We start from the raw sequence: 23134 nt of genomic DNA, 5'->3' as shown, positions 1-23134 counted from the left end.
ATTTGGCTTCGTCGTGATCGCGTGTGAGCATCTCTCTGCCTAGAACTCCGATTCACGCCCCAACCCGTAAGTTTTTTGAATTCTCTCTGCTGTTCTTAATTGTTCTTCATGTTCTTGGGCTTGTCGTGTTACTCTCTTTCAAAATGGCATGGTAATATCACGAAACATAAAGAAGCTAGGATACGTTTGAATGAATTAGGGTTCTATCCAACCACCTGCACTGGAAAGCCCTCGTGCTCCCCATTATTCGCCACTGTTCATCGTCTTCTGAGATAAATAAGGGCAACTCTGGGGCAGACCGGGCTAATAGTGCTATGTTGATCTGAAAACCTGTGTAGACCGGGAATTCCATGTTTGTGAGACTAGAATAGAACACCGGGCAACAGGGCGCATGAGATTGTACGACCAAGCTAATATCTGACCCGCTTTACGACCTAGTTAGATTCTTCCAAAGCTATTCAAACCGAGCTAAAATCAATCTCATTTGCGTGACCGCGTTCCCACTTATACTTGATTTTTAATTGCAAACTCCTAGGGGCCAGGCACACCAACACTAGGGCTCTCAAAGACCGAGCAGCCATCGTGCACAGCTTAGTCAACCCAACTCTACTGAGCTAAACAAGCCGGTCCTTTATGGGGCACTACCGCTTCCTTGTAAACACACCGAGTGCCCTGACCGCGTTCCACGATGAATATGGTGTCCCCACCGACGTGCACTTGGAGCTCGGTGAAAAAGGTATAAATCCATGGGACAGATTAGAGTATTGCCCTTTCAGGGAGCGTTGCGCTTCCCAGTGCAGCCTCCAATATGCAAATTCTTAAGATGTACCGGGCTAGCTCCTACTCAAGTATCTACCAACACTTATAGGATCATAAACGGAGTGGCTGAGCTGAATAATCGGCTGGGGTTACAATTAGGATTGGCTGAGATCTTGCATCAATATACGCTCAGTCGAACGAAAGACGGGTTCAGTTATTACTTAAAAATAAGATCGGTCAGGAAGCAATTAGTGATCGGGACGCCAGACAAGGATATGCATGACGATGATTTTTTCTGGGTGACCGGCAACTACGAAATGGCCAATGGGCCCGGCTGGTGCATTAGGAAGAACTTCGGTTTTTCTTGTAAGCCGAGCTTCTAATTACTTATTTTTGTCATTATTAATTGTTTCGCATTTATAGCGATCCTGGATTTACCCTTGTTGTACAGTGATCCGGACATGTGTCCGTGGATGTTGGTAGTTGATTATTATCTTGTTTATATCCTTTTACTTCGTATTTGAGTTATAGGATGTGTTGGGCAGGTTTGTTACAGGTTGGTTGAGTTTAAAAACCAAAACTAGTTGCCCAGATTTTTGCCTGTCCGCTCGAGCGGGGGTTTTGGCGCTCGAGCGGGAATTGCACCCATCCAGTATTTTCTGTGCAGTGTTGGACGCTCGAGCGTGGAGTTGGCCGCTCGAGCGGGGTTGTGTGAGTGCCGCTCGAGCGGGTAGTTGGAAGCTCGAGCGGAGACCTGGTTCTGTAAAAGTTCTGGGAGTGTGTATCCGCCGCTCGAGCGGGATTGTTGACGCTCGAGCGGGAGTCTGTGAGTGACGCTCGAGCGGGGCGTTTGACGCTCGAGCGTGGCGACTGGGTTTAAGTTCCGTGTTTTGACTTTTCAAATCACTTTTTCACTTTCTCTTCTCTCTCCTACTTTTCCAAAAACACCATTGTTGAGCCTCTCACTCTAGAACTCTACCTTCTCTCTAGGTTTTGATCTAGTAGGAGTGATTTGCTCACCTTTGGCCTTTACAAAAAAGTTGTTGATCGTCGAGGGCTACATTTTAATCTGAAAATTTCGGGATTTGGAGCACGTTGGGTTTTGTCATCTTCTCCCTTGGAGCTCCGAATTTGAGGTAGGGATATCCTACTCCTCTCTATGGATTTTGTCTTTAAATTTTGGTATTTTGAGATGTTGGGGTTGGTTTGGTAATTTTGTGAAAGTTTGGGGCTTTTGTGTTATTTTACAAAAGTTGGGGTTTTATTTATAATAAACCTAGATGCATGTTTGGTATAGAGAAATGGAATTAATGTTGAATCATTGATGAAAATGGGACCTAAGGGTTGAAATGGTAATTATGGAAAATGACCTAATTACATTATTTGATTAATTGGGATAATTAATTGTGAGAAATGAGGAAATGAAATGGAATTGTTGGGATTGGGAGTGCATGGGGTTAAAGGGTGTAGTTGAATTGTTTATCACACATCGAATTGAAATGTTGATTGAATATCCATTTGTGCATTTATTTTCTGTTTAGAAATAACTGCTTTGGGCTATCGGTGGAGGATAGTCGTGATTGTTGTAGACAATGCATGATGATTAGGCAAACGGAAACTAATCAATGGAATGTGTCATGGAAATTGACGGTTGATAGAATACATTAACTGTATGTATTGAGTGATTGTATATAGAACCAATGTGTTTGTATACGTTATGTGTAGAGGAGGAGATGGGGGATGTACTCCGCGGTTTAGGGGAAGATGGGGGATGTACCTCTAAACCAGATAGTGTTGGGAGAAGATAGGGGATGAACTCCGTAGATACAGCTCATATGCTTGTCTAGAGAAGTGAAGATAGAGCTCATATGCTTATCTTTGTGAAGTGTGGATACAGCTTATATGCTTATCTGTGAATGTGGGATATTGTTGTTATACATATCTGTTGGGAATGTGGATGTAGCTTATATGCTTATCTGTGAATGAGGGATATTATTTTTATACATATCTGTTGAAGTAATCATAGAGCTAACATGCTTATCTGTTGAAAAAGGGAAAATGAAAAGTAATTTGGACTCATAAGTCGTATGACATAAAGATGTGATTTATGTGAATGTATCAGTGTTGGCCATCTATCAATTGCTAATCTTTTAGTCATTGTTCATGGTTGGTTTAGTGTATTTCTACTGGGCTGTGGCTCACCCTATATGCGAATATCATTTTCAGGTACAGGTAGCATGCCACCTCCAAGGACATAGCTTGGGAGGCTAGAGGCGGACATACTTTTGTCGTTTTATTTTTGATGTATTACATGTAAATTCAAGCCAAGGGCTTAATGTGTAAACGAGTTAGTACTCTTTTGTTGTAACCAAGTGTTAACTTGGAAAGCTGTAAGCCCGTAGGGCATTTTGCTTTTGTCGTTAACATGTAATACTTTTGTAATGAAACTCTGATGAATAGAAGAATGTGGTTATTTCATTTGTCAATGAATGTCTTATCTGATGGGTTTAATGTCATTATTTTGAGGGCGTTACAGCATTAGTTTTTATTCCCATTGATTGATGTACTCGTAGAAAATCATATATTTTCCCTAACAATTATATGCCTTTGTCGATAAGTTTTCTGTATTTTTAATGTGGTCAATTTTCAACAGGTTGGGCTTACGATGAGAGCCTACGGGGTCCATTTTGGTCACGTTGTCACGATGGATTGGGTAGTTTAGGGAGTGTTAGGTGAGTGAAAGAGGAGGAAAACAAAGTTGGTTTTCAGGACACATTGAACTATAGTCAACTCGATATTATTGGACTCTGGCTTGGTTGCTTGTTCTGAATCTTGGTTTGTACATTGTGGTGGCACTTTTTTACTGTTTTAGGACATCAAAATTGGAAGATGAAGACGCTACAAATTACGATTCAATTATTGGACTTTTTTAGAATAATACTCGATCAATGTTGTTGTGGTTTAAGTGGCATGATATTCTCTGTATTCAAATGTTTACTGTTTTTTAGGGGTGAATATGATCCAGATTGGGGTAAAACCAAGATCAATCTGTTATCTACGGTTCCTGAAAAATTGGAACCAATTTAATTCGTTTAAATCGTGGAACCAATCCGAACCAATCCGTTTAAACAAGGATTAGATCGATTTAGGATCATGGATTCACATAATTAAATAACAAAAAACAATATAGAACATTTTAATTTCATAAAATCGTAAACATAACATCAAACAATAAAAGCAATAAACAAAAGCAACAAACAAAAGCAATAAAACTGAATGCACATTACACAAAGCAAAGTTCTCCTCTGTATTAAAACTAAACATAACATCAAACAAAAGCAATAAGAAAATTGGTTTAGTTTTATATGAAATAAAAAATGATATTATGTGGGAGGGTCTATAATATAAATATAGATTATTTGTATACGGTCCGGATCGGTTCCAATTCGAAACCGATTCGTGGCATACGAATTTTAAAATTTTTAATCCGGAACCGAACTACGAATTTAAAAAACCAATCCAAACTTATCGGATTAGACTGGACCGGATTGGATTAAGGATTATACAAATTTCTTGCTCAGCCCTACAGTTTTCAAGTAGAGATTTTTGAGTAGCCTAGCATTGTTTGATAATGTATATCAATAAATCTATGGTTCCAGAAATGGAAGTAGAAAAAAAAAAAAAAAAAAAAAACACAACAACAACAGGAAACACAAATCTATGGTTGATATTTAAAGTTGGTGTTGTGACTCATACCTTAAGTAAATCTAAACTATTGATGTAAAACTCTGAATATTTTTTGAATTTTTGTGTCTGGGATTATAGTATTGCTCAATGTATATTGTTGTGTTTTAATGGAAGTGTTACATAATTTAGTCAATTTTTAAAATATATTTTAACAAATTTTATATTTTTTAAATTTATCAAAATTAAGGAGTTGTTTGGGATGATCTAAAATAATTGTACTTTTTGATTTTTTATAAAAAGATATGCAGAAAAGTAAAAAGATGATGTGACCCAAACAACTTCTAAATTTATCTAAAAAGTAAAAAAAAAGAATTGATTAAAATATTTTTAAAAATTACTAAAAATACAAAAAATATGAATGATAAATTGAGAAAATTATTTTTGAAAATTCCAAACCAAACTGAGTAATGATTTTGTGAGTGAAATGAATTAGAATGAATAAATTTTGAGATACTGATGAAAAATGCTTGAAACACTAGCTAATTCTTCACCCCCTAAAAATCACCCCTAATTATGTGTGTAACAAGTGTTAAATTTTGATTTATCAAACATTCTGTTGTAAGATGTTATAACTAAAATAATATTATAACCAACATCACAATGAATTATAACTAACACCACAATGTGTCATATCAAAGTTATAACTAATACTTCAACTTGTCATAACCAAACACTACAAATGTCATAATTAGGGTGCATATGGTATACACATAGAATTTCTCTATAAATTAAAGGATTGTCATTCCCTTAGTTCATACATGTGAGATTCACTACGGTTCTTTTTTGATAATTTAAATTGTTTATCTTACTATTATAAATAAGAGGCAGTTAGGTATTGCTACAGTATATGGCTTTTTTTTTCTTTCCCATTTTACCCCCCTATTTTTTCCCTTTCTCGTTGTATCCTTTTACTTTTTGTCCTATTAGATATATATAAGTCCTGTTAGATATATATATTCCATTGTATTGTTTTAATCTTTTGTAAGTCCTGTTAGATATATATATATATATATATATGGTTTGTTTAACAAACTAATACATTAGTTCCATTGTATTGTTGTGGTATTTTGTTTTGTTATATATATATATATATATGTAGGTTGGTTAACAAACAATACTTTGGGCTTGTTTGGCTTATATTTCAAGATATAATTTTTGAAATGTTTTTTAAAAAATTTTGTTTACTTCAAATTTTTTGAAATTTTTTTTTTCCAAAATCACTTTCTCTCTCTTACACATCAATCGATCATTTTTTTTCCTCTTCTTTTTCCTTTTCAATCACTTTTTTTCTCAAACACATCTACTCAACTATAACAAAATATCAAATCATTCCAAACTCTCAAACTCCAAAACTATTTTCAAAATATACAACCAAACAAATAAAAAAAACATTCTAAACTTTCCCTTCAAAATTTTTTTATCTACTCAACTGTAATAAAATATCAAATCATCTCAAAGTCCAAAATTATTTTCAAAATATACAATCAAACAAACCAAAAAAAATTCTAAACCTTCTCTCCAAATTTTTTTTTTTTTTAAATTATCTTAAAACACAAACCAAACACACAATTTAGTTCTATTCTAATTTGATTAGTTCCATTCTAATTAGATTTCATCATCAATTTGTGTCATACCTATCAATCTAGATTTAGATATTATCATTGCATGTGGATAATTTCAATGTATATACTAGAATCAAAAAGTCATTGTGGCGCTTTATTCCCTCGTGTAGTGTGAAGACTGTGGTGTTACAGGGGAAGATTTGCATTTGGAGTTCAAGAAGTGTGGTGTTGTAGTGGAAAACTTCGGAGTTTAAGAACTTTCATCAGAGTTCAATCTACGCCATTGTAAATTTGCATTTTTAGGTACTTTTCAATTCGATTTTCATACTTCGCAAGCTTTGAATCTCTTCTTGATAGAGGTATTCGCATGAAATTTTGATTTTCAGTGTGAATTTTATAGGGTGGGGTTGAATCTAACAGTTGCAATATGGGTTGGGTTTAGGGTTTAGGATTTTGAATTTAAATCCTAAATTTTTCTTGAGATTTGGCTTAAATTTCTAAAATTTTCTTATAAGTTGTGTTATTCTTGTGTTGTTTGGTTGCTGAGAAAGCGAAGGAAAATGAAAACTGAAAGATTTGAATATTCTTTACATAGATCCATAAATAAATAAATAAATAAATATATATATATCCTAAATTTTCCATGTTTAGAGGGTGTTTGGGATTTAGTTTTTTGATGATTTTTTTGTTGGTTTATTTTTCTTTTAGTAAATCTTTTGCTAAAAAAAATTAGGTTCTACTCAACTAGACCAATTAGAAAAATAATATAAAAAAAAATTCAAGCAAGTCCAAAAAAGACAAATAATTCAAAAAAATTTGACTTTTTTGACTTATTTTATTTTATTGTAATTTTTCAAATTTTTTTATTCATCTACACGAAAAAGGCTGATTTTTCTTATATTGGTTTATTTATGTTTTTTTTTTTTGAATTATTTTTGCTTTGGTGAACTGATTTTTCAAAAAAAAATTAGGGTTCTACTCAACTAGAGCAATCAAAAAAATATTTTAAAAAAAATTAAAAGTAAGTCTAGAATAGACAAAAATATTCCAAAAAAAAAAGTTGATACTTTTACTTGTTTTGGCTTGTTTTATTTTATTTTATTTTTAAAATTTTTTATTTTTTTTTATTTATATATATAGATTAGAAAAGTAAAAAATTTGACATAATTTTGAAAAAAGAATAATGCTTAAAGATAAATCCAGAAAGATACTTTGCTTATTTAAATGTTCCCAAAAACCCCTTTAGTATGCTATTCTACAACTTTTAAATTATAAATATAATAAAAATTATTTTTAAATATACTACTACAAAAAGCACACAATGAATACTTGTAATGGTTTGCAGTTATGTCACTTCCATGAATCCATATCTTTTTGGGTTAAATGGATTCAATATAAAACTTAGCTATTTGTGTCATGTCCTTTGAAAACTGTTGTTAAATCTTAATCTTATTTTAAAGTAGTTCACTTTAACTATATTTTCATCTTCTCATCTATTAAGTGGCATAGTTCCTATTATAGCTCCAAATTCACCACTAGCACTGTGATCGTAGCCAGTTTTGGTATTGCTATAGTAAAATGCCTTTTTTTCCCATTTTACCCTTTGATTTGTTGCCTTATTACATATATATCTGACTTGGTTAAAAAGTAAAAGTTTAGCTCCATTTCAATTTGATGATATCATCAATCTTCATCATACCTAGGAAATCTACATTTAGCTATAATGATTGCATTTAGATAACTTTGAATATGTTGACCAGATTATACCAATAGTCTATATATTTTAGTCATTGTGCGATTTCGGTCTTATAATTTGATTGGATTAATTACAACTCTTATCATTATTTTTTTAATTAATAATTGAAACATAGAATGTGTTTTTACAGGTAAACATGGAAATTGATTAACTTAATTAATTAATTTCAACCAACTCAATGAATAAAATTCTGTTAAAAATCATAACCACATTATTAATTACAATTTACGCAAATAAGTAATATAAATTCCATGGAAATTTATTATTAATTACACTTTCAGTTTTTATAATCTTTAATTGTATTAATTTGTACAATTTATTATTCCCTGGAAATTTATTTTTAAACTTAATTATGATTTGAGTCTAATTTTTGTAATTTGTTGTAATTGTAAAATGTCCTTGTATGGTTTCTTTTCTTGTTTTGAGTACATGCTATATCAGAATTACAATGTTAATAAAATTATTATCAAAATGACAATTGCGGTTTAATGTTTATTTATCAATTCGTTACGGTACATATTGTTGTTTAATACAGTATAGTGTTTCAATCATGCCGGAAAAGCCAAAAAAGGTAATGTCATATGCAAATTTTTCACAAGAACGAAAAGATCGCATCAATCAAAGGAGGCGTGAATTAAAAACAGAAAAACAAATAGATCAACCAATAAAAATATGCCGCATCAATGAATCAAGCAGTTTATTTGAATATGAACCATTAGGAATATTCGAACGTCCTGTTCTTACATCAGTTTTTCCAAAACCTTCCCAAATTAGTCTTGAAGGAGCAACCATCAATCATAACACCTTTGAAATAGGTATAATTTCTTCAAAGTCTCTATTAGAGAAAAAACTCATTTCTCTTTATTAGATAACAACCAATTTCATTTTTTCTTTTTTGATTACTTATGTATAATTACACCTTTTTTTTCTTTTTTCTTTTTTCTTTTTCTTTCTTTCTAATCCTTAGGTTCTACATCTAGCACACTTGATGAAACAGCAGTTCTGCAATGTATACATTATTAGAGTTTTTATTTCATTCTTCAACTATAATAATTAGTCTTTCTGATTATGACTTCATACATTTATCTTATATAGGTATTAATGATTTCCAGAATAACACAACGACTGACACTGAAGATGGTACTTAAACAACTTCTCTTATTATTTTTTTTTATTATACACCTAGCTAGGTAGAAAATAATTCTTAAATTCTATTTATACTCTCCATAGGCTTTGTTCTACACTTGAGAAAGAAGAAGAGAATCACAAAAAGATATACTAGCTGAAGCCTTTGTTTTACCAAATAGGTCATGTTGTTCTTTCAAAAAAAAAAAAAAAAAAAAAGATCTCGAGCCAGATGGTTTTTGTTGTTCTGCTAGGGAAATTGCACTATGTCCCAATGTTGTTCCATCTCAATTGTATGAGTTTTTCATAGGTCATTCAAAAAATTCTCTCCATTTCTTGAAGTACATTCGTGCCTATAATAATTTATTTGCTTTCACTTCATTCAGGGTTACCACTGACAAACAATTAGAGCATAAAAATAGAGGAATCTATACCTTTCGTGTGCAAGGACAAGTTTATCTTTATATCAATTAGTTTTATCCTTTAGATCATAAACCTTCTTACTTACAGCTCTATTTCTTTGATACTGAACATGAAGTTCAGAATAGGATGAGGATTGCAGACAATCTAGATCCGAACATCATTGCTCTTCTAATTGATATTGTCGCTTCAAATCCATATTCTATATTCTTTAGAAGGCACTTATTATATACTTATCATCGCTGATCCATCTTTAGATCCCTGAACTTTTAATCCTTCTATTGCATCCCATGTTGCTGCAATATGGCTTGAGAATGATAAAGTTGTTGAGTATAAACAGGGCAATATCATTGTCCAAAAACATCAAGGTCATCTGAAAGAATTCAGTATTATTATGGATGCTATGACCCACTACAATATCCATTGCTATTTCCTCTTGGTGAACCTAGATGGCACCAAGGAAAAAAATAAAAAAAAAAAAGACAAAAACAAATTTTTAGATGGTCAATTTTCTGTGTTGGCAATAGAAGCTTCCAATGTTGTGGTTTGCCTCAAAAATACGGAACCCCCCTATAGTTTCATTTGTAACACTTAAACCCCCTATACTTCATACCAGAGTGCAAAATCCAATGGACGTAACAGAAGTTGTGAAAGGTCATAAATGCCCTCAGATATTTTACATGCCTCAGCCGTTTCATTTCATTTGACTAACACCAGTATTCGCATCTCTGTCTTCTCTCTCTCTCTCTCCCTCTCTCCCTCTCTCTCTCTCTCGCATCGTGGTTGATTGGATTGAACTAGGGTTTCATCATCAATTTCACAATCATATTGTGAACGCCATTACTAGTTTAGGTATGTGTTGTTTACCCTAATTTATTTTGATCGTTAGATGTTGATTTTCCCTAATTTTGATTCATAACTGATTGTGTGTTGACTTCGATTTACGAAATTTGTAATGTTTTAGGCATGGTATGCCCATATTGCTTTAATTTTTGGGGATTGTGGTTAAAGTGGGACGAGGTGGGGTATAGAGCTTCATAAATAATGGGGAATTTTTTTCATGATGTTAACTTTGAGTATTTTTTATTCACAGATTTGTTTTTGTATACTTTAGTATTCATGCCTTTTATTACTTTATTTTTTTGGGATGTTGGTTAAAGTGGGGTGGGGTGGGGTGGGGTGGGTATAGAGGTTCATAAACAACAGGTATTTTTTTATGATGTTAACTTTGGGGTTTTTTTATGATGTTGACTTTTTAGATGGGGTATTCTATAGTTGTATTCATAAATTCCATTCATATATATTCTAATATGTGGTCCAAGGATTATGATTGTTGTTATGTAGTCCCAATGAGTTTGAGTTTTGTGATGTAATATTGTGAAGTTTTGTTGTTTTCTATAGTGAGGTAAAAAAAAAATGATTTTTGAGATCAACTATAATGGGTACTTCAGTAAGCCTCCTAATATTGGTTATAAACAAGGGAAAGTGGAGTATATATATATGATGTTGATCCTGACAAACTGCCTTTTATTAAGATTCATACCATCTTGAGGGAGATGAAAATAGATGTCTATAGTACTTATGTTTTGTGGTATAGGAAATCTGGAAAAACTTTGGATGATGGGTTGACAATAATTGAAGAAGAGGTTGATGTATATACAATGATATGTGAGTATGAAGGTTTAGATGTGATTCAATTATATGTGGAGAAGGGTCAGGATCCATTACAAGTGGTAAGTCCAAAAGGGAAACATTTGGTACCCCCAAGAGTACCAGTTAGTGCTAAGCAGGCACTAACTTGGAATGTCATGGAAAATATAAGTGAAGAAAAGATGGATTGTAGAGATGGAATACAAGATGTAGGTGATGAGGAAATGCATAATGGAGATGGGGATGAAGGAGCAACAGATGAAGATGCCAGAGATGAGGAAATGGATAATAGAGCTTGGGATGAAGAAGATAGTGATGATCCTGATTACATGGATGATGGGAATGTTGATAGTGGTTCAGAATATGAAGGCTATAAAAGTGATGAACCTGGCTGGTTGAATGAGGGTTTAAAAGGGCCTAGTTTTGTTGTTACATCATTGCAGCCCAGTTCTATTGTTGATTTGCATACTTGTTACATCATTGCAGCCCACTAGAGTTGGCCACACATTTGAAGAATTTCCAAGTATGACAGGCAACACATCAGCATCTCAGGTAAGCTCTCTCTCCTATGGGTGTCATTTGGTTTTTGACATAGTTGACAACATATAATTGCTTACTTGGACCATTATCATTGCAGCCCAACAGAGTTCAATATAGTTCTCCAGAATTTGATTACTTATCATCTCAGGTATACTCAAATTTCATTTGCAAGTTCATTTGCTTTTTACATAACTCACAACTTTGTTTGCTTTTATAGTATTTCACAAAATGTAATTGCATACATGTGTGTGTTGCTTCGCAGCTGTAGACGTCCCCGAACGTCCCGGGAGGGAAATCTCGTTTTGTTCATTTGAGGCTCACTACAGTTCAGGACTCAAAGTCACGGTCTTGTATCTAATCTCGCAGAGTACAATGCAAGACCGATGAATCGTCAAAGAGTCCAAATCCGGCAAATCATTTTTGAAAACAGATTTTTTTTTTAAAAGTGCCAAACATGGACTGCTTTGCCAGATACAGAGTCGCCACCTAAATATTTTATTTTGGGAAAAATTTAGGAAACCCTGACTTGTGCCTAAGGCCACGTGTCCGTCATCACCAAAGTTGACTCGGCTCGGGAACTTGGGTACGATTGGGGAAGGTCACTTCGTGAGCACCCCCGCTCGTTCGATCAAAGATCGGCCTCTACTAACCATGATATCGAGTTTTGAAAACATTATGCGTTCTTATTCCGGTTATTAGCCTAGATTTACTATGTGATGTGCACAGCATACAAGTATAGACTGGATCGCCTGAATTGGAACAAACCATCTCATGTTTGTTTATTTGAAAATGGTTTGATGGTGCTACTCATAAGTAGGCTAAGACGTGGATTTTCCACCCTCGGGTGGGCTTAGAAAACAAGATGATTTGCCACTCTCAAGTGGGCTTAAAACTCACAGTCAACGCATTATTCCAACTCAGATAATCCAACCTTCACCCACTGGCATTCAGGCAGGTATATCACATAAGCAGTTAGCCTCATGGTAAGCATGCTATCATGGCAGTCACTCACACACATGCAAGGATGCTAAAGCACAAACACTTACCGAGTACTCCGAGCCAAAACAGAAACTAGTTAGTAATCACATGCATGATCCTAGTACATGTTAAGATGGCTAATGCAACACATGCAGGAATGCAACTACAATTGGCTCGGCTGTTCTAAGATGGCATATGAGATGCTACAACTAACACGTATTCAACTTGAAATTAAAATACAATGCAGTTAGTATGATGCGCCGAGCCTGGTGCATGCAAGACATATGAATGATGTAAACATGCACAGCATAAGGATGCTAGTTGAAACATGCCCTAATCTAACCATCGTAAGCTGGTAAATAAAAAGGAGAAAGACGTGGGGTTGGAAGACATACATCACACACACGCACACTTATTACAATTGGCCCTCTCTCGGAAGGTCCGAATAAGTAATACAGGCCGCCTAATTAACTAACTAACAAGCTAATTAATTACAAAACCAAATGAATAACTAGTTACAACTAATTATTTACACAACTTTAATTAATTAACAAATTAACTAATAAACAACAAATGAAGAGCAACAAATGAAGATGCTCCAGCTCTGTTCGAAGAAGGAAGGTATGCATGCTTGCTTTGGTTCCTTGCCTCGGAACGCCTTCCGGTTGCTCTTTAAAGACTCTGTTTGCAGGGTGTCTTCCAGTGTTTGTTACTGAACCTTACCAAAACACTGCTGGAGGGTTCACCAGTGGCCTGTCGGCCATGAAAGAGGCACTGTTGGCCAACAATAGGGCACTGCCGGCCAAGGATGAGAGCCTGCCGGCCATCAGTGGTGCACTGCCAACCACTGGTGTGCTGTGACACCAAGCTGCAACAAAGCGCAAAATAGAGCAATGGGAGGGTCTCTCAAGGGTGTAAATGCACTATGCCACCCCAAATCACCTTAAAACATCAAGGGAGAGGTATAGTCGGATCCACAACCATCAATCACGCATCCCGATGCATGATGGCCAAAGATCCGACTTGTGCAAATCAATATGAAAATGAATGCACAAATACAACAAGTAAAGCCTAGAACTCTATCATGAATCATCAAGAGCTTCGGCGACTGAGAATTGAGACACGTTCCATCACTCGGAGTATGAAACGTCCCTCGTTTCCCGTGTTTGGACTAACCCTAAATCCAAACACAATGCAATATGCATGACATGCACAAATGCAACTAGCATGCAATCCTAATGCAATGCGACCTAACCATGCAAGGATGAGACGCAACGTGCTACTAGCATACACAATGCTATAAACTATATGGCATACATAATGCGACTAACAACCTAGCATACGCAATGCAATGGACTAAAATGGCATACACAATGCACGATGGGCTTAGACCAATATGAGCGGACCTCAGCCACACTCAAATCAGTGGCCATATGATGGAAATGAGACAACCGAGACACATGCAAACATGCACGATGCAAGGGACCGATCCTAAGGCATCAAATGCCACTCTACCAAACCATGGCAAGGGATAAAAGATGGCATACAAACATGCAATTTCCAGCTCTGAGATATGATGCTCAATAGTCCCAAATCATGGAAATATGTCACCCAATGCATGAAATAGGCTCCCGAAACTCAAAACTAGGCAAATGCATTGAACTATAACCATACAAAGCAAGCATTATTTGGATATGAAGCATGAAAATAGAGCCAAGGTAGTCCTAAACATGCACCAAATCAGTTCCAAGCATGGCCAAAAAATGCTAACATGAAGAGCTAAAACAACATGCAACAAAGGCTAGTAAGCATGGTTTTCACTACATGTATATGAAGCACAAGGGAGGTCACCAAATCAGCCCAAAACAGAAACATGGCATGTCAAATAAACCCCAAAAACCCACTGAAATGAAGTCCACACATGCAAGAATGATGAGTTCCTTTGAAAGGCTACAAGAGAGGCTACTCTACACATGCAACAAGGACACTTAACATGGCAAAACCAACTCTGGAAATGACTTATGAGGGTCCTAAAACTCACCAAAAAGAGCCTGAAAGGAGTCAATGAAGCATGCAATGAAAGGTCCCTTCGAAAGGCCTTGAAGAGGGTTGCTCTAAACATGCATGGGGGACACAAAATATGGTAAAATGGGCTCTTGAAAAAGCTTAGGCAGATCTTAAAACTCACAAAATAAGGACTGAAACATGAATCCAATACATGCAAAATAGAGCCCCTTTGGAAGGCCAAAAAGGCCAACAAACAAGACAACGAAAGAGGGGGTCACCCCCTCTAATTTTGGCTCTCAAAATAGTATGTTAGCCACTGAAAATCCACTGGATTTCAGTGTCTAGAAGACCAAACAAAGCATGAAACAAAGGCCTAGGAGCAAGGCTCAAAACAAGATGCAAACAACATACAAGGGGGGAGATGACCCCCAACAGAAAAGAGACCTTAAAAAAACTTTAAGAGGAGTTCAAAATAAGGCTTTTCTCAGTTTATGATCAAGCTCGAAAATGCTTGCAAGTAAGGCTAAGATATGATGCAAAATAAGCCTTAAAAGAGAGATGGAGCATACAAGGAGGTAGATGACCTCAAACAGAAAAGTATCCATAATCAAACTTCAAGAGGGGCTCAAAATAAGACACTTTTCAGTTCATGCTAAAACTCTAAAATGCTTGCAAATGGAGCTAAAGTATAGAGCAAAACAATGCAAAAAATGGGAAAATGAGGATTTACCCTTGTAGCACAGCAATGCAGCAACTTTTGGACCAAGGAAGTGAGTCTTCAACCTCTGCAAATCAGTTCCAAGGTGATGGAATAGGTGGTGGAGGTGTTGTGCTAGGAGGTGTAGTGCAAAAGTGCAAGGAAAATGGACTAAAACCACAATAATATAGAGAGAGAGAGCAAGAAATATAGAGAGAGAGAGCTATCTCTCTTGTCAAAGTGCTGAACCTCTGATATAGAGGGAGCCCTTTTGCTTATATAGAAGAGGGCAAGAAGAAGCTTCTTCAAGAAGCTTTTTAAGAGCTCCATCTCTTCATACACGTGTATGGAGGGCAAAAAACAAAAAACCAGCTGGCTCAAAAGATTTGGAGGAAAACCATCTGAGACAGGGGGGGTCCTGGCCATCAGTAATGGCCGGTAGTGACTCACTGATGGCCGGCAAGGCTTTATCAGTGGCCGGCAGGCAAAAGTAAATGGCCGGCAGTGCCATGCCATGGCCGGCAGTGCACCAAGAAGGTCACTTTGAAAGGACCTAGTCAAGGTCCAAAAAAAAAAGGACAGAAAGGACGTTCCGCCGCGACAGTCAAGTACTCAGCGAGCAATCGAACTAGTTGTTGGGTGTACCTGCAAGCATAACCAAGTCTCGAGGACGGTCAAAAATGGGGTGTCTACAGCAGCCCACTAGTTATGGCAAAGGAATGGGTGAACCAGTTAGAGGTGGCAGGGTTATGTCCAGATTTGCATTGGGAGGTAGCTTCATTACAAGAGGTAGAGGAGGAGGTGGGTTTGTAAAAACTACAACTCAGAGGCAAACTGACAAAGGCAAAGGGAAAGCATGATGGACTAGGCATCTATTTTTCTGTTTTCAGTCAGCTTTTGTTGTGTTTTGAGTACTTTTCAAATTGTTAAACCATTATGTGACTTGTACCAATTTGTTTTTGAATTTGAAACTGGCTAGTAAACAATAATATCTTAGTTTACTATGTTTTGAGAAGCCTAGTGGGTTGAATTATGGCTTGTATTAAAATAATGTGAATTGAAACAAATGAAGCATGTTTTAAATAGGGGAACAATGGGAAGCATGTTTTTGTGTACCTTTATTAATACATGTATCTTAGTAAACAGCAGTATCTTAGTTTACTATGTTTTTGGGTTGAAGCATGTTTTTGAATTATGGCTTGTGTACCTTATTATTTGTTTTGTGTACCTTTATTAATACACAAGTTTACTTGCTGAAATTGTTTTGTATGAAGCAAATGAAGCATGTTTCAAATAGAGGAACAATGGGAACCAATATGTTTCTATTCTTTAATGTTCTTGGAAGATGTAATCAACAAAACATTATTTCATTACAATTTCTTTGGTTCATCAAATGCATAAATTTCTTGACCAAAAAATTCTTTCATTACAATTGCTTCATAGACCATTGTACACCTTCATTTTCTACCTTGACTATATTTTTCATCTCTCAAACTCTATGGCCTAATAACAAACCATTTTTCTTCACTCCACCAAACTTCACCCAGAACATTGTCATGATAAAGAAAAAAACCCATATCCCAAACAGAGCTTTGCAAAACATTTTCTTCCTTCTACAACTTCTTGCTAGTTCCTTCTCCAACCTATTCATCTTTGCAACCATCTTTGGCAACACCTCCCTCCCACATTGGCACATGGGTGGATCAACCCATTCGAAGTAGCCACAAGTTGCATCAACCTATAATAAAAAAATATGAATCCATAAATTCCTTTTCAAACAAAATTCAATCTTTTTTTCCAAAAATAAAATAAAATAAAATAAAAAAATTAACTTTTGCTTACCCCATAAGTTGCACAACCATAAAACCTTCTACCCATATTTCTAGATGTCATTGAAGTCTTCACAGGGGATCTCTCTCCACAATAACATAGTCTAGGAGCATTTGTCCTTGACTGTCCACTTTCAGAAGCAAATGAAGAAACCATCCAACAATAATCTTCAACTTTGGGAAAATCTGGGCAGCTTTCAGACAATCTGGGAAAATTTCAGTTTAGGGTTCTATGTTATTTGGGTCTTGATTTGTGTATATATATATGGGAATAAGGGTGTTTTGGTCATTTGTCATTTGTTTTTGGGCGGGAAAACGTGCTCTATTCACCAGTTCTGGTTGTGCAACACACGCACTGTTTAAACAAACAATTCCGTTGGATTTTTCACTCTGGTATGAAGTATAAGAGGTTTAAGTGTTACAAATGAAACTATAGGGGGGCTCCATGTTTTTGAGGCAAACCACAGGGGGTTAAATTATAATTTACCTTAAAAATAATAAAGAAAAAAGATTACCCTACTCACAACTTATAGTATAACAAGAACCCTAAAGTATTTATTTTATTTATTTCAATTTTTGTAGAGAATTTAAAGAAGAGAAACATGGTTTCAATTCGTGAGTTTTATCGTTTCAAGTTTCAAATTAGGGAGAACGATAATTCGATTTTACTTCGAGCAGGTCGACTTCTATAACAATTTGTTGTTGGCATGTATGTTAAGGTAGAAACTTCAAGGTTGGATTACTTTAAAGTAAATTAGAAAGAAATAAGAACATATTTGTATCAAGGAATTATTGATAGTATCACAGCAGGAGAATCTAAAGCTTCTAATATTGGTCAAAGAATTATTTTACCAAGCTCATTTATAGGTAGTTCAAGAGACCTTCGGAAGCGCTATATTGATGCCATGGCTTTAATGCAACGATTTGGAAAGCTTGATATCTTTTTAACCATGACTTGCAATCCAAGTTGGAGTGAAATCAAAGAAGAATTGTTACCAAATGAAGAGCCACAAAATAGACCTGATCTTTTTGTCCGAGTATTTAAAAGCAAATTTGAGCACTTGAAAAATGAAGTTATAACAAAAAAAAAACTATTTGGTCCAGTTGCAGCTTTCACATATGTAATCGAATTTCAAAAACGGGATCTTCCTCATGTTCAGTTACTTCTTATTCTTCAGCAAGGTCATAAACTAGATTCTCCAGAAAAATTTGATGATTTTATATCTGTCGAGTTGCCTGACAAAGAAAAGTTTCCTCACTTGTACTCAATGGTTGTCAAACACATAATGCATGGTCCTTGTGGTTCTTTGAATTCTAATAATGTTTGTAGGAAAAATGGCCTATGTAAGAACCATTATCCTAGAGATTTTGTTTCAATGACAACCATGAAAGCTGATGGATACCCTAACTATAGGCGGCGCAACAATAATGAAACAGTTAAAGTTCGAGGGCACATGTTGGACAATAGATAGGTTGTTCCCTACAACCTATATTTACTTGCAAAGTTTGATTGTGACATTAATGTGGAAATTTTCTCTACTATTAAGGATGTCAAGTACTTGTATAAATACATATACAAGGGTCATGACAAAATAGCATTCCACATAGTAGGCCAACACAATAATGAAGATATTGATGAGATCACAATGTTTCAATCTGTAAGATGGATATCTCCTCGAGATGCAATATGGAGAATATACAAATTCCTTTTGAATCAAATTAATCCTTCTGTGATAAGCTTGCAACTACACCTTGAAGATTACCAAATTGTTAGCTTTCGAAAGATAGATAACTTGCACTTTTTAGCTAGCAATGAATTTCTTTCAAGAACAATGTTGACAGAGTTTTTTGTGATGAACAGAACAAACAAAAAAGCTCTAGAAGGAAAATATTTATAAAAGGAATTTCCTAAATTCTTTGTTTGGGATGGCCAACATAGAATGTGGAATGAAAGAAAGCAAAGGGAGGTGATTGGAAGAATAATCACTCCAAATCCAAGAGAAGGCGAGTGATACTATTTACAATTATTGTTGAATCATGTACGGTGCCCAATTTCATTCCTCTAATTGAGAACTGTTAAAGAAGTGACATACAACTCTTTCAAAGAAGCTGCTCTTCAATATGGTCTATTAGAAGATGCTGAAAAAGAAAGTACTTTTCAAATGCCTTCTTCATGACGACAATTGTTCGCAACAATACTTGTGTATTGTAGTCCACATGATCCAAAAGCTTTATTCTTAAAATTTGAAATAACAATGTCAGAGGATCTTTGTCGAGAAGGAAAATTATCTACAGAACAAATATTTTCTAGAGTTTTGCAGAATATAAATTCTGCTCTTGAATCCATAGGCAAAAACATTGAACAATTTTATCTTTCAGATCTATCGGTGCCTTCTGATAAAACTGATGATTGTTGCAAAGATATGGAAGATGAGCGCAATATTAGTTTCTGAGGTTGATTTGATCTATGTGTCGTTGTTAAACACAGAACAATAACTTGCTCATTCGAAAATTGTTGACGTAGTACTTTCTGGAATCTAGGATATTTCTTTATTGATGGACCTGGTGGAACTAGGAAAACCTTTCTATATCGAGCAATCTTGGCTACAATAAGAACGCACAATTTGATCGCTCTAGCAACTACAACTTCAAGAGTTACTGCATCACTTTTGCTTAATGGGCGCACTGCGCACTCACGGTTCAAAATTCCTATAGATGTTGAAAGCAAAATTTGTTGTAATTTTAGCAAACAGAGTAGCTTGGCAAAACCTTTGAAACTTACTGCACTTATAATATGGGATGAAGCATCGATGGCAAGACGACAAAGTATTAAAGCACTTGATGAATTGCTAAAAGATGTCATGGATAACAATCTTCTATTTGGAGGAAAGGTTGTAGTATTCGGTGGTGACTTTCATCAAGTGCTACCTATTGTGCCAAAGAGCACAATAAATGAATGCATTAATGCTACGCTTGTTATGTCTTACATTTGGCATTCATTAGAGAAGATTAAATTGACAGAAAATATGCGGGCTAAGCATGATCCAGCATTTAGTAATTTTTTGCTTTTTATAGGAAATGGTATAGAACAACAGATAGCTCCTAAAACTATCAGAATCCCTAAAGTGATGCTTCTTCCTTACAATAAAAACATTGATCCACTTCAAGAGCTTATCACTTTTGCCTTCTCAGATTTCAATGATTATAATGAAGATCCACTTTCATTGATGAATCGGGCTATCTTGACTCCGAAAAATGACAATGTAGATCACATCAATGAAATATTGATAGAAGAATTCCCTAGAGATGAACACATATATAACAGCATTGATGAGACTATTGATAAAAGTCAGCAGAGCCAATATAAAGATTTTTTTAACTCTTTATCTGCTCCAGAATTACCACCGCACAAATTGTTGCTTAAAGAAAACTGCCCCATTCTTATGCTTCGTAACATAAATCCTTCCAAGGGATTATGTAATGGAACAAGACTCAATTGTCGCAAATTTGGAAAACATGTTATTCTGGCTCAAATTGCTGTTGGTGATCGAAAAATAGATATGGTATTTTTAGCTTGAATACCTTTGCAGCCATCAGATAAAAAATTATGTCCAGTTGATTTTACTAGATGTCAATTCCCAATCAGGCTATGTTTTGCAATGACAATTAACAAAGCTCAAGGTCAAACTCTAGATACTGTTGGCATCTATTTACCACAACCAATTTTCTCACATGGCCAATTGTATGTTGCATTATCTTGAGCTATAACTTCCACCAAAGTCAAAGTTTTAATAGATGTATTGTCACGCCCTGAAGATAATACAATAATTCAACCGTAAAGACTAATACAAAATGACATAAACGGAGTATTAGACTTTCATTAATCAAAGTCCATTTACAAAAGGGCACATGCATTACACATTCATAAGCTCTAACCTGAATCTATAGCATGTGGCACCAAACTAAGTGATCAACGAAATAAATGCCCTACGGGCTTACATCTTTCCAAAACAGTTCTTGGTTACAACAATAGTGAGCCTAGCTTAACACAATGTAAATCCCTTGGCTATACAAAAATAGATATAACATAATAGAAGCTCTTGCTCCCAATCCCTCAAGACTACTGTCTTGGCGGAAACAAATCACCAACACCTGAAAATGATTTTTCCCAAATAGGGTGAGCCAAAGCCCAGCAGAAATAATCTAGCATAATATATGAACTTTAGTAAGGTTATTGTCATGGCCCAAACCCGCTCCTTAGGGGTTAAGGTCATAACCAGCCAGTAATCATGGGATTACCTACGGGCTCAAACGAAATCAGGGATATCTTATAACAATAATGGGGCCAAACGGAAGCAGATATAAAAATTTTGTCCAATGAGTCGTGCTTATATGGCATAGCGAGATTATTGCAAAATAAATATATCATAATAACTTAGACAGAATTAACATCTTGTACATCCACGAACTTCAAACTTGTAATCAACCAAACAAAAGTTTATGTACGTAGATGATACAACATATTCATCAAGATAGCAAAAGAGTAACAAAAGAACAGAAGAACAAAAACAAAGTCTTGTGCGTGAGACATTCAAGTTGACTCCTCAAAACTGACTTCCTCTCATATTCTTCGCTGAGGCTGGGTTTGGACATCTCTTTGCCCACCTACATGCACATAAATGAGAGTGAGAGAAAGCCCAGTGAATAATATAAAAATAAAGGAATTGCATGAATGAAATTCATAACAGACATATCAAACGGCCTCAGGCCCATCTATGTTTCCATCTAGTACGTCAAACAGCCTCAGGCCCAAATACATCAAATGGCCTCGGGCCCAATTCATTCTTGTCAAACGACCTCGGGCCCAATTCATTCTTATCAAACGGCCTCAGGCCCATTAATTCATGTCAAACGGCCTTAGGCCCATTCATTCATGTCAAACGGCCTTAGGCCCATTCACTCATGTCAAATGGCCTTTGGCCCAATCATTTATGTCAGATGGCCTTTAGCCCAATCATTTATGTCAGACGGCCTTTGGCCCAATCATTTATGTCTATGCATGTTTCGTACTTGAGATCATAATCATAACTTATTCCAACAGCTTATTCAATCAGTGGGATAACGAACATTCGTTCACAATTCAAAGTAGCAATTCCATGGAACCTATTTCAAATGTAGGCATTTAGAAAGTAGCATACTTCAAAATATCCTTACTAAGCTATTATTCACTGTGTTCTGCCAATGGATTTGCCCTTGCGCTTGACCCTACTCAATTTACAACATATAGGGTCACAAACGATTCAATCTGTTCCTAATTTGTTTATTTCTCTTAGGCCTCTTTTTTAACCCTTTAACTCATTTACAATGTTCAATGCATGCCTAAGAGTGCTTAGAAATGGAAGAGAACAGAAAAAGAAACATAAAACTTGTCAAAATTTCTAAAACAAGGCACTCCGCTCGAGCACAGCTTTGGTAGCTTGAGCGAACCCCTTTAGTCTGCAAAAGTACTAGTTGCTTGCGATTTACACTCGAGCGAGATTTTTGGCGCTCGAGTGAGGAGTCATGCAAAACAGGGTACGCTCGAGCGCAGCTTCGGCCACTCGAGCCACCATGTAATCTCTCCTAAACTTTTGGGAGCTACGTTTTCATGCTCGAGCAAGGCTTTTCTAGCTCGAGCGAATAGGTCGAATTCTGGGTTTTCCATAATTATGTTTGAAGTTCCAAACACACTCCCAAAGGCTCCAAAGTTTGCAAATCAAGGCCAAATCATAGAAAACATTGTGTATCATAGGAGCTTGGATAATTTGAAACCAATTTTCCAAAATCATGCTCCATTTCCAAATCCATTACAAATTCCCTTTATAAATTTTAAAACTCATGCATTCAAACTTCATACAAACTTCATATCATCATGCACGCATGTTAATTATTGACTCCAATTCTATTTCAAATGGCACAAATGATGCCCAAAATCATGAAACTCAACAAAATTATGCATGCATGTAAGCTTTGATGCTCAATTCTTCATATTTAACATGCATCATGCTGGATCATGCAATTTCAT

The 23134-nt window shown here is 35.5% G+C and overlaps 3 protein-coding genes across 3 annotated transcripts; 2 read left to right on the top strand and 1 right to left on the bottom strand.

Annotated features, from left to right (window-relative positions):
• Positions 1–16730: 16730 nt before the first annotated feature.
• On the bottom strand, positions 16731–17227 carry LOC114259321 (uncharacterized). Its single transcript, XM_028199335.1, has 2 exons — positions 17084–17227; positions 16731–16979 (listed from the first exon to the last, which is right to left on the bottom strand). Exons 1-2 carry the CDS (start codon positions 17225–17227, stop codon positions 16731–16733), a joined length of 393 nt encoding a protein of 130 aa, XP_028055136.1.
• A 793-nt stretch (positions 17228–18020) lies between these two features.
• Positions 18021–18542, top strand: LOC114259320 (uncharacterized). The gene has a single exon (XM_028199334.2). It carries the CDS (start codon positions 18021–18023, stop codon positions 18540–18542), a length of 522 nt encoding a protein of 173 aa, XP_028055135.2.
• A 783-nt stretch (positions 18543–19325) lies between these two features.
• On the top strand, positions 19326–20648 carry LOC114259319 (uncharacterized). Its single transcript, XM_028199332.2, has 2 exons — positions 19326–19515; positions 19612–20648. Exons 1-2 carry the CDS (start codon positions 19326–19328, stop codon positions 20646–20648), a joined length of 1227 nt encoding a protein of 408 aa, XP_028055133.2.
• Positions 20649–23134: the final 2486 nt, after the last annotated feature.

Source organism: Camellia sinensis, chromosome 10 (assembly GCF_055761805.1).
Source record: "Camellia sinensis isolate YWXY chromosome 10, ASM5576180v1, whole genome shotgun sequence".
Classification (NCBI taxonomy): Eukaryota; Viridiplantae; Streptophyta; class Magnoliopsida; order Ericales; family Theaceae; genus Camellia; species Camellia sinensis.
Note: the sequence above shows the minus strand (reverse complement) of the source record. Positions and strands in the feature narration are given on the sequence as shown.

Excerpts from the sequence above, each read along its gene's own strand:
- LOC114259321 (XM_028199335.1), bottom strand. The coding sequence starts at position 17,227 with ATGGTTTCTTCATTTGCTTCTGAAAGTGGACAGTCAAGGACAAATGCT. Across the intron at positions 16,980-17,083 it reads ATGGTTGTGCAACTTATGGG|GTTGATGCAACTTGTGGCTA; the intron begins GTAAGCAAAAGT and ends TTTTTATTATAG.
- LOC114259320 (XM_028199334.2), top strand. The coding sequence starts at position 18,021 with ATGACTTGCAATCCAAGTTGGAGTGAAATCAAAGAAGAATTGTTACCA.
- LOC114259319 (XM_028199332.2), top strand. The coding sequence starts at position 19,326 with ATGTCAGAGGATCTTTGTCGAGAAGGAAAATTATCTACAGAACAAATA. Across the intron at positions 19,516-19,611 it reads GGAAGATGAGCGCAATATTA|GATATTTCTTTATTGATGGA; the intron begins GTTTCTGAGGTT and ends TCTGGAATCTAG.